The sequence below is a fragment of the Natrix helvetica genome, assembly GCF_964273705.1.
Source record: "Natrix helvetica genome assembly, chromosome: 6".
Taxonomy (NCBI): domain Eukaryota; kingdom Metazoa; phylum Chordata; class Lepidosauria; order Squamata; family Natricidae; genus Natrix; species Natrix helvetica.
Genome location: NC_138553.1, coordinates 29,734,472 through 29,747,035, shown reverse-complemented (window position 1 = coordinate 29,747,035; position 12,564 = coordinate 29,734,472). Strand labels below are relative to the sequence as shown.

At 38.6% G+C, this 12,564-nt stretch overlaps 1 protein-coding gene across 1 annotated transcript in view; it reads left to right on the top strand.

Moving 5' to 3' along the window:
- The window catches only part of TMEM184B (transmembrane protein 184B), a 46,328-nt gene extending 34,677 nt beyond the window's left edge, over window positions 1-11,651 (top strand). Inside the window, exons 7-9 of the mRNA XM_081958529.1 lie at window positions 1,490-1,659; window positions 4,106-4,294; window positions 7,846-11,651. Coding sequence (XP_081814655.1) covers window positions 1,490-1,659; window positions 4,106-4,294; window positions 7,846-8,087 — 601 coding nt within the window. The 3' untranslated portion in view covers window positions 8,088-11,651. The remainder of the gene's footprint in view (window positions 1-1,489; window positions 1,660-4,105; window positions 4,295-7,845) is intronic.
- Window positions 11,652-12,564: the final 913 nt, after the last annotated feature.

Genomic DNA, 12,564 nt, shown 5'->3' with positions numbered 1-12,564 from the left:
TTTTTCACCTTTAATTAGTATTTCTTCAGATACTTCCAGGCCCTATATTTATGTATGCAAATATAAGTGATTTATATTAGTAGATTCCATACAGAATAAAACAAATAAAAGACAATAAATCAGAATACAAATGGAGCGGATCTTAAATTCAAAACCTTAGACGAGTATCATATTATCTTCATTTGACTTCAGGACAAAAGAAGTGTTGGCAGTGACTTAATTTCTGGAAAGGTGAATTACTTTCCACAATTAAGATGCCACAGTCAAAAACTTCACATGTTGTACTGTACCCAATGATGCTATACAGAGCAAGACCACTTAGCAAAGCTTAATACGTCAAATGCATACAGAATCTACCAAAGCTTCACAGCATTACAGATTTGAGCATTATTGCCAACATCTTGATTTTGGATTGGATATATGTTGCCTATAAATATTATTTCTTTAAAACCAGTATAATGTAATTCCTAAATCATATTTCTTCCAACAACCAAACTGTCCATTCTGTGATAACTCTGTAGACTTCTTGTTGTCTCCAGACACTGTCCCAGCATCTGCACAGTTCTACCTGATTCTGGCATCAGGGAGAAATAACAGTTAAGCATTATTAGCACCCTCGTGTCATTCAAATCCTAAGGCATGACGGACTCACCAAGTTCATATAAGTGTAACAAATGAGTGGGACCAAAAAAAAGAGCCTTTTGGCATAAGCCAGCAGCCATTGAGTTGAATGTAGCTGCCGTAATACAATCTCTTTGATTGTACCCTTTTGAATATAGTGTAGTATTGATAGTGTATGAATGCAGATTCATTCATAAGTCCACTTCCCTAATTTTCGTTTTCACTGTTCAATAAAACATCACTATTTACTCTTTTTAGGACAATTCAAGATATTTTAAATTGGGATTACTATAATATTATTGAAATAATTAATCTGCATACGCCTCTTTGCAATGGTTCATTGTTTAGTGACTGGCGGGTGTATTTGGCTAAGAGAAAGTCTATACCCGTGATGGAGAACCTATGGCAAGTGTGCCACAGGTGGCACATGGAGCCCTCTGCTGGCACGCGAGCTGTTTCCCCAGGTCAGCTTTACTGCGCATGCATGCCAGCCTCACGCCGGCCAGCTGATTTTTGGAACTCTGCCGCGCATCCATGGGGGTGGGGCGCACACTGGAGATGCATGTGCTTGCGTGGGGGGGGGCAGGAGGAAACACAGGGGTTGCAGCGCACTCCTGCCCCCCATTTATGGTACCAGGAGGCTGCAGGGATGCCTGCTAGGCCCAAAATGAGGCATGGGGGGGTTGCCCGCACATGAGCGGGGTGGGATGGGGTGTCATGCACGCATTGCATTATGAGTGTGGGCATGTGTGCATGCATTGTCGGCATGCAACAACAAAAAGTTTAGCCATCACTGGTCTATACTCTACCTTTTCTTAAGATAAACAATACTGAAAACATCTGACATGTTCTTTTTTTTCCTTTCCAGTGTCAGAAGTGGATATCTCTATGTGACAATCATTTACAATATTTCAGTCAGCTTGGCTTTGTATGCCCTCTTCCTCTTCTATTTTGCCACCCGTGAACTTCTCAGTCCTTATAGTCCTGTGCTAAAATTTTTCATGGTCAAGTCTGTTATTTTCCTGTCGTTTTGGCAAGGTGAGGTATTAATGTACATGCTTACAACTCGCAAGCACAATAATTTGGAACATTTAGTGGGTCATTATGATTAAATAATGTTACATTTGATTTTTTTATTTCTGATGCCATTTTTACATGTTAACTTCATTTATAATTCAGTTATAATTCAGACCTCTTCTTTAATCCTTTCAGTTAGTTCCACTCTGGTGTATTAAGGCAATTCATTCAGTCAAGTGCTAGGCAGTTTGAGAAGTAGATTATTTCCAATTGTCATGAATAGAAGATGCTAAATGAACAAATCAATCATGCAGCAATTTTTAGAACTATATACTTAAGTTTTATTCATTGTAGTTTAAGCAATAAATCCCCATTTGAATTTAGCATCCCTTCTGGATTAGTACATAATATACATAATCAATCACTGGTCACCATATCTATGCTTTATGTTCAAATTAGCATAAAAACATAACAAATGAAAACTTGGATTGGCTAGGGAAAACTTGACATCACATCTTGTATAATATAAATAATTACTTTTCTGAGTCTGATTAGTCATTCCAGACTCTGGATGGTGTAAACAGGCATAGAAGTCTTTTTAAAAACTTTTTAAAGATATATCATCAGCAGTGTCTAAACAGATTCTAAACAGATTCTGATATGAACTGATTCTTTTTAAGTTTACTCTGTTAGGCCATGAGACATGGACTGTTGTTTGCAGTGGTTCAGATCCTTATTGTATCTGAAGTATAGAAGGTGGTTCTAAAGAAACAATGGTTTAATAACATAGGGCATGAGTTCGGTCTTTTTTCCTATGCTACACTGGGAGAGATCATTTGGTTCTTTGGGATAGGGTGCTAGTCAGCTCAACTGCTCCCTATGTTCTGTTTCCAAAGAAGAAATAATTACCTTTTAACACTGACTAAATCTCAATAACGAGCTGTATGTTGAAAAAAAATTCTGGTATTCAGCACAGGGGAAACAGAAGTGCTCTTGGTAAGGAGAAAGTTGGACTCTGGGGTTGAAATTATCTCTGGATTGGGTTGGAATCCCCCAGAAAGAGTAGATTTATAGTTTGGGAGTTCTCCGTGATCCCCAACTATCACTGATTTTGCAACTGAGGTGAGGAGCACTTTTGCACAATTCTGGCTAACTACAACTTTCTTTTAGCTCATTGTATGCAGTGACTGCCCTAAGGAGCTGCATTTGGCTCCCATCATTTAGGACAGTGATGGCGAATCTATGGCACGCGTGCCACAGGTGGCACGCGGAGCCATTTGTCAGGGCACGCGAGGTGCTGCCCTGTCAGTTGGCCAGTGTGCATGTGCCGCTGGCCAGCTGAGTTCACCCTTTTTTAAAGCCATTTTTCGCCCTCCCCAGGCTCCAGAGACTTTATAGGAGCCTGGGGAGGGCGAAAACAGCCTCCCCCGACCCCCCGGACGCCCTCCGGAGGCATCAGCGAAGCCTCCGGACAGTCCCTGAAGCCTTCGGAGCACTCAAAACGACCCTCCGAGCAAACCGGAAGTCACTTTCAGTTTGCTCGGAGGATCGTTTTGAGCGCTCCGCAGGCTTCAGGGACTGTCCGGAGGCTTCCCTGACGCCTCCGGAGGGCTTCCGGGGGGGCGGGGGGGCTGTTTTCACCCTCCCCAGGCTCCTATAAAGCCTCTGGAGCCTGGGGAGGGTGAAAAAAGAATGTAAAAATGGGAGGCGGAGCGCCTGTAGTGCGTGCATGCGCACTGGGGGTCGCACATTGTATTATGGGTGCAGCACGCCCGCACATGACCCCCCTGCGCTCCCCCCACTTATGGCACGCGAGCCAAAAAAAGGTTCGCCATCGCTGATTTAGGAAGAAGTAAAAATACACCTCTTTCACCAAACATTTAACAGTTAACTAGTTAATTTATTTTCATTTTTGTTTTTGCTATTAATTGCATCCAGAAGTTAAAAACAAAGTTGAACACTAAATATAATTTATACTCTATTTTATATTGTTATATTCTGTTTGGAGATTTGGAATAAACTGTAGTAGAATAAAAACACAGGGACATTTAAATCATAGAGTCCAACTCTGCTTCGCGCAATAATCCAAATTACATCATCTACACAAGGTAAGTGGTCCATGGTTTTCTTGAATACTTCAAATGGGATAACTTTCTAGATAATTGGCTTCATTGTTAAACCATTCTTATTTTTTGTTTTTCAGTGTAAATCTGTTTTTCTAGAACTTAAAACCATTACTCCGTGTCTTCAAGATGAAAGAAACAGCATGGAGGGAGGGAGAATGAAACAAAATATATTAAGCAAAGAGGTTTAACATAACTAAAATGAATGAAAACATGAACCAAAATCAGTGATAATCTTAGTGATAAATGCTTGTACTAAAATATCAGAAATTAATAATCCTCATTAAAAACATAAAAATGAATGCATGGGGGGAACAGACTTCAGAATATTTCTTTCATTTCAGGGATGCTATTGGCCATTTTGGAGAAGTGTGGTGCAATCCCTAAGATCCGCTCAGCCAATGTATCTGTGGGGACCGTAGCGGCTGGCTATCAGGATTTCATCATCTGCGTGGAAATGTTCTTTGCAGCTATTGCTCTGCGGCATGCATTTACTTACAAGGTCTATGCAGACAAGCACCTTGATGAGCAAGGTATGGAGGTCATTACTGAATTTGCAATAAAAAAGCTGACTTAATTCATTCTCTGAATACTTCATTTGAAAAGTAGAATGTGTTTTCCTTCTGTCGTATTTGTGCGTAGATTAGTACCAAATCTCATTTTCATTTCTCTGAACACAGCTACGTAGAGATGAAAGACAATTTTATGTAGGATTATAGGTCATTGTCCTGTGAGCTCCTCCATAAGTCTTTCTAGACTTATAAGGACTCCCCTGCATAGATTATGAACTGAGCAAAAGGCGACTAGAAGGCCCTGTTGAATTGTGCATCTAAAAATCAGAGAAATCATTTTGGAATAACAGTCTTAAAATGAAGAGAGTAGAAATAGGGAAGGCACAGGAAAGTCAAGTAGCATTTTGCCACTAGAACATATCTCCAAGGATGTAAATGCAGACAGCATTACAAGTCTTGTGTTCACTTTTTTTAAAATATTAAAAGTGGGGTGAGTGCTTTTATTTCTATTACAAGGGCTCTCTGTGCTTGGTTGTTTTCCTGCAGCTGTATAATTACCCAAACTAGATAACATCATCAGTGCTAGTAGGGAGTGAGGTTTGCTCTCAGTTTATGTTCTAGTGGCTTGTCCGCTGAGCGTTGCTGGGAATGGTCTTGGTTGTTCTTTGATTAGCCTATTTGCTGTTAGCATGTTTGTCAGTTCCTTGATTGCAATATTGTTTACTTCTTGATTGTTGGTCTTCTTGGTATCAAAGAAGTAATTGGTACTCCAATCAAGGAACTGCCGAACAAGCTAATAGTAAATGTGAAATGTGAAATTTAATTTGTTAGCCGCACCCTCTTCGAAAGGACTCGGGGCGGCGTACAATAAAACACATACAATATACATATATATACAATACATATACAAATACAAATAAACACATACACATACATGTACCTGGAGGAGGTAACACTCATAAAATATATATAAAAATAAAATTAAATAACTATTTAAAACACCCTCAGTTAAAATTACAAAATTTTAAAAACCCGTCAGGAGCAATAAGATAAAACTATGGTTGAGCCAGGCCAGCTAATTGGAAGAGGTGGGTCTTGAGCTTTACACGGAAGGAGTGGAGATCAGAGGTAATCCTGATATCAGGGGGGAGGTCATTCCACAGGGCTGGGCCCGCCACAGAGAAGGCTCTGCTCCTAGGCGCCTAAACAGGCCAATCAAAGAATAACCAAGATCACTCCCACCAACACGGACAGGGCAAACCACTGGAATATAAATTAAGTGCAAACCCCACTCCTTACTAGCGTTGATGATGTTATCTAGTTTGGGTAATGAAACAGCTGCAAGAAAACAACCAAGCACAGAGAGCACCAAGGAGCCCCCTCATTTCAACCCTGAGCAACAAATATTCTCCTTTATTGGTATTTCTATTGTGCTGTTCAGAATTGATTTTATAGTTTAGGTTGTTTTTTTTTTTACTGTATTGCTTGAGTAAGAGCTCTGGTGAAATTGGGTGGAGGGTGAAAGTAAAGAATTCAACTTGCTTGCCATTTCAGACTGTTGTTTCCCATATCTTCCTCTCTTTTTTCTCTCCTCCTTTTCTCTTTCCCTTGCTTTGGGCTCTGGTATCTGGCGCAGCGGTTCCATCATATGGTCCATATGGTAGGTGCCAAGCTCTCTCTCTGCACTTGTTTGTTTCTTCGTTGTTGTGACACTTCAGCTTCCTGCACTGTTTCTTCTTAATCATGTTAGAAGCAGTAAATATTTCTACTTTGGGGAAATAGTGAAAGGCCTCATTAAACATATTTCCTGAACACTACAAAAGTTCTGCCTGATAGGAACAGCTGTAATGAAAACTTTAAAAAACCTACAGCTGGAAATCAGCGTCTCTGATGGGTTGGTACACAATACGACTCAATATGCCTTCAGTAGCAAAGTATTAGTATATAAGTCGGCCTGGCCTGTTAATTTTAACTCATTTTTAAATGTATTGTCTTATAAATTCGGGGTTTTTTTTTTTTTTTGGATATGTATTTAATTTCTTTTTAACTTTTGGGATGTGTGTTTTTTAATGTTGTACGCCGCCCTGAGTCCTTTGGGAAAAGGGCGGCATATAAATCCAATAAAAACAAACAAAACAAACAAACAAGACGATATGAAATTCTATTGCTTTTGCTGCACCAGATTACAGGTAGTCCTTGCTTACTAACTCCCTCATTTAGTGACCATTAAATTTATGCTGGTTTAAAAAAAACAGCTTTGCAATCAATTTATGATCATCGCAGCATCCTGCAGTCATGTGATTGCCATCTGTGTACTTCTGGTGGAATTAAAGGCAAACACCGAAGTAAAATCATACATTGCGGTCAGTTGCTGTTTCACTTAATAAATGGAGTTGCAGGTCTCAATTATGGATGCTAAGCAAGGACCAGCTGTAATATGTCCACACCTCTGGAAATTATCTATACTGTAGGTTATAACTGCTTTTATTTCTTTAATTGACATAGTGTCAATTATCCCGATGCTCTTTTTATTTTCATATTTTAGTTCAATCATAATCAACATATTGTGAATAAAGGTAGCAAAGGCATTATTATTATTATTATTATTATTATTATTATTATTATTATTATTATTATTATTATTTCTGTAACTGTATGCATTCCATTTAGATGAAAAGAGGCCCTAGGCTATTCCACTTATGGGGCCCTTTCACCTCCCATTTTTAAGTTTGTAAATTACATGAGAGATAATAAAATACATCATTACTGTGATATATATCAATATATTAAATGAGACATGCTGTAATTGGTACTAACCTTTATAAAAAATGTGGCACGGATAATAAATAAAAATAAAAGGCCCCTCTTGATCTTGAGGCCCTAGGCTGAAGCCTAGTTAGCCTATAGGAAAATCCGGCCCTGACTGTATGTGATCTACACTAGCGGTCTCCAACCTTTTTGGATGCCAGGGACTGGTTCCATAGAAAGAGGTTTTGCATGGTGCCTACATTCCGCACAGGTGCAGATGGGATTTTGCTCATTTGCATAGTCTGGTTTCTGGCGTGCCACAGACCAGGGTTGGTCCATGGCCTCGGGGTTGTGGACCCTGATCTACACCATTGGTAGGCAAAATACAGATTTTCTAATTTTTGATAGATTTCTACGTGATTCACAACTTAAAGATTCCACCCCCCCCTTTTTTTTTTAACAGGAGCAACCAAAAAAATCACCTGCTCACTTCAAATTATATGCTAAATAAATAAAGTTTTACAGCTTTATCTATTTATTTAAGAAAATTGACTCTGAGCGGCTTACAAAGATAAGTTTTAGAGTTGGAGTCGATATTTTTTATGAAAGAACTGAAAAAAAAACCCAAAATATACTTAAAATATGTTCACTCCAAATTTGAGGTAGTATCCAAATTTCTTTAGTTGTCAAAATTACTTCCTGCCTAATTCCTGCCCTTGTTAATATATAGGCACCAGGGGAAACTACTGTAGGTAGCTTTTGAAAAGGTTTATGGGATAACTGGAGAAAAGCTTCTGTTTTTCATACATGGTGTTTCTTTCTAGGACGGTGTGCCCCAATGAAGAGCATCTCTAGCAGCCTTAAGGAGACCATGAACCCCCATGACATCGTCCAGGATGCTATCCATAACTTCTCCCCAGCCTACCAGCAATACACACAGCAGTCCACCCTGGAACATGGACCACCATGGCGAAATGGCAGTCATATCATTTCACGTTCTCATAGCACCTCTGGTGTCCGTGATAATGAGAAGACCCTGCTTTTGAGCTCAGATGATGAGTTTTAAGGGGTTGGTGGAACATGCCATAGGCTGGAACTTTCCTTTATTTATTGAACCAGAAAACAGGTTATATTCCTTTTTTACATGGTGCTCAAGTCAGGATTGGGCACCTTCTGATGCCAATTGTAAGCAAGGACCATTATGGCTAATGCGGGTGGTATGGACTTTCTTTTCTAAAAGCTTAACTAGTGCACATTTCACTTAATAAATAAAAAATAAAAAAAACACTAAATTGTAGCCTAGAACAGAGATGTAAGATGAGTAAAACACATTATGTTTGAATAGTTTTTATGTTATTTGTAAGGCAAAGGGCTGGTAGTACTACAAAAATCAGACAAATGATTCCCTGTGTATCTTTATTCACTTGCTAAATTATTTCAAACGAATAGCAGAAAATTTGCTTTCTGCAAATGAAAAGGTATCTCTACCCTCATAATTTTGTTTATTTGTTATCCTTAGCTATTGCTCAATTAATTTGTTCTATTAAGTTTTTCATTGTGGCCAGGATTTATTTTAATTAATATTCCATAGTATGATATATGCAATTAGTCTTTGCAAAAGAGCCAAAGTCTGAATGGGGGAAGACAAGATTGAAACAATCCATAGATCTTTTTCCCTTTGCAGAAGTGAAATACAGCATTTGTGGGTATTTCTGGTTGCCCAGTATTTCAAAAGAATCTGCAAGATATTTTTTGCAAAACAAGATTTCTCCCATCTGTAGAGAAAGACATCTCTGTAAGTACTTAATGATCCAGAATTTCAGGGAAAGCTGTCCAAGATACAAATCTGGATGCATATTCCCAGGAAAGTTACTCAATAAATAGAAGCCCGTATCCTGTATATACACTATATTGCCAAAAGTATTCACTCACCCATCCACATAATCAGAAGCAGTTATGAGCGAATACTTTTGGCAATATAGTGTATATATTGGGTGAGGGTCATGTTGAATTGTTTTTCTTTAGACCTCATCCGATCTTCCTAGATACCAAATCCAAATGCGCAAGATTGCTCCCCTCCATTGATTTAATTTGTGATTCTATGCACTGTTAGAATCCTGTTGCCTTTTGTCATTCGTGTTTTCTTCTGGGGGAGCAATTGTACAAGCAGTGATACAGAAATCTCTTTTGCCTTTTGTCTGTTTTTGAGCCGTGCATCTCCTGGACTTTAAATTCTATAACATTTATGGCAAGTTACCATTTCTCCCTTCTGCTGTAAATATTTTACCTATGTTAATAGTTAATTTTAAGTGCAGTGGGATGGAATTCGCCTAAGATGGAGAACATTCCATTTTCCCTTCCCTTCTTCCTCTTGTTCTGTCCCAATCTGGCCAAGAGATCTAAACATATCTGTGTGGTGTGTGGGTATTACCTTCGCCATTATTTTCTACAAGCCATGAGATTAAAACATGCTGATCTCATTAGGCATAATGTATCTTTTGTCTAAGAATCACAGGCTCCCTTTGCAAGCAGTAAAATCTGCTGCCACTGGTTTTGCCAGACACATTATAAAGCTGAAAAGGGCAATCAGATTAATTGCAATATATTGCACGTCTTTGTTGCTGTTGTGGTTGTGGTAACGGTGCCTGTTTAACACATTGCTGCATAAAAGGAGGGTAACACTAGGCCCCTCCTGAGTCTCCTGCATAGATTATGAAATCAGTAATGCTGGTTCTGTTCTAAGCTGCTGGGTCTCCCACAGTATGTTGTGGTTATTTGGCACTTTTTCATATGGTGCTTTTTAACCCCTTCACTGGAAAGTCTAAATATGAGATATCGGGGGAGTTGACTCTATTGCTCCTTTTCTCTGTGCCTTAATATTCTCACCTGAGACCCCCGCACACACCACATTATAGCAAAGACAGATTTCTACAGCAGTTATTAGCATCCTTTGTCCAAATTGCATTTATTTGGGCAAAATGTGTTTGTGTGGACTTGGGAACTTTGCTGAAGTTTGTTTATTTTTTCTGGGACAGCATGTGAGGTTGTGGCTGTTGTCATTATGGTTTGCACTTCCCTTTTTCCAGAAGATATTGGAGAGAATTTGGATAATGGAGGACAAAAGCCCATTCACATTTTCTGCCTGAAGTAGTTAGAGAACTTGAGATATGAAGAAAGGAAGACAGAACAGGAACATGTTTCGTAAACACACAATCATCTGCCTTGCTTCAATTTGACTTGTACAATGTATTCATATGGGCTAACTTTTAGGATCCTGTCATTGGTTCTGGGCACCCAGAATTCCACAAACTGTCAGTAGATAATTGATATCCAATTAAAATAACAGACCAGTGGCACCAGAACTATGATGCGAAGTTCCTCTGCCAGGAAATCCTGGATGGATATATATATATATGACATAACTTTGGCCAAAGCAACATGAGTATGTTTGTAATTCTTAGTAAAGGAAGGTTGAACACTGTTCTTGCATAAATTATGGAGTTCAGCTCCCTGCAATTGGGGAGTAAGGTCAGTTCAATTATCCTTCAGTGCCAGCGGTAGGGAATTTTTATTGAGTAGGATGACGTATGACCTCAATATTTCAAAGAGATGTTGAACTTAGCATTTTTCTGCTATTCATTAAAGAAGCTGGATCTTTTTCCAGCTTTGACCTTGTGTAGAAGCCAGGAGAAGTGTTGCTGCTGCTTTAAGGAATGACACTCACTGAAGGTGACTCTTACCAAGCAACAACATTTTTCCCAGCCATCTGAAGAAACCTGAACAAGGTCAGGCTCCTTTATTGATTTGCAGAACCTCTCATGCACTTCCAAATAATGTTTGAAGCATGCACAGTCTTTCTACTGGTATTTATTGCAGCGCTACTTTGCTTCCAAATCATTTCCCTAACTATCTTGCTCTCAGTATACCTTGCTATAATACTTGCACTTGTGAAAAGTTTTCATCAGTAGCCTCCTTTTTAAATAGAATATTTCAGTGTTGGGGAGAGCTCTATTTTTTATTTCTATCAATGTATACCACATATATGTATACTGTGTGTACAAGCTGATTACGTTGAAGCAACCTTTAAGCAGTTTTACGGAGTTTGACACCCACAAAGCAAGTACCCTGGGTCCAATAATAATGTGACTTTTAAAAACTTAGAGCCATATGAAAGCACCAGTGCTGTGTAATGGGAAGAGTTTATTGTATATTCATACAGGAAAGAGATGAAAGAGATTATTGGTCAATGATTGCCCCCTGGGAGACCAACCATTTTAATACATGTGCTTATATATGAATCCCATCAAAGTAATATTGGCACTGCCTGCTTCTTGATCAGCTCCTTTCCTCTCAATCTCTCCTTGGTTTTTTGTTTTGGCCATGCCACATACTGCGAGTTTTGTTGTTACTATTTTTCCATATAGTTTAGATATTTGTATATAAACGGGGGGAAAAAACTGTATAATAAGACAGAGTTACTTAGTTTTGTACCTACCATGTAATAACTGATGTGAGTTCAGAGACAAGCTGTTGTCTCTGTTTTTTGTTATTTGTGATGTTATATACTGCTTTGCGGAAACATAAGCAAATATGACAAATAAAGATATAGAGATAATATAGATTGTATTTATATATGCTTCTGCTGTTTTTGTTCATTTTCTTTGTGGAATTACTTTTAAAAAGGTAGCAATATTTTTTAAAAAATTCTACACTTTGCAAAGGTTGCAGAGAATTGCTTTAAAGCAAAGGGTTACATAACATATGGGAAAGACTTGAAAAAGGCAGGTACCTCCAGCCAGTGAAATTTTCCACTTGATACAGAATTACTTTACATAGCGTTATTCTAACATAATGGATTCAATGTGAAGGGATTTCAAAATCCAGTAAAGATCATTTCCCATGCCTGAAATAATACACTGTTCAAATTTGGGGGAATTCTTTTGTCTTCTGTTGGAACTAAAATATTGACATAAGAAATACAATCATTCTTATCAGGTCCTGGCTCATTAACAGCAAAATGCTGAGCAGAGTGATTTGAATTGGAGACTCAGAACAGGAAAGGGCACTAAAGGAGCAACCTGGTAACCTTTCATAACTTAGTTGTGTAACTTTACTGATCCCAAGAATCTTATTTCCTGCTTCCTTGCCTTCCCACACCCCGCCCACAGATAGAAATTTTGTTTATCTAGGTCAGAAGTCAGATAAACAACATCTTTTTCTAGAACTAGCAGTGGCAATCTAGTGATGGACATGGCTGCATACGGCTAGCAATGGATAAATGGATAAACTCGGTTCAAATGATAAGTGTTTTGGTCTAGAAGGTGCTGAGTTGCCAGCTATTTTGACAGAACAGAGGTATCAATTCTAACTTTTGCGTGTCTTCCTTTGAATTACAGATTTGTATGCTTAGGCTTGTTTCGTATCTAAGTCATAAAAATGAGGAAGTTGTGTGCCTGTTCAATCCAGTCCTGTCCAACATGAAAAGAGTGGGAAGAGAATGTACTGGTGGAAGATATCAAGTATCAACCACTTGTAGACCTTTA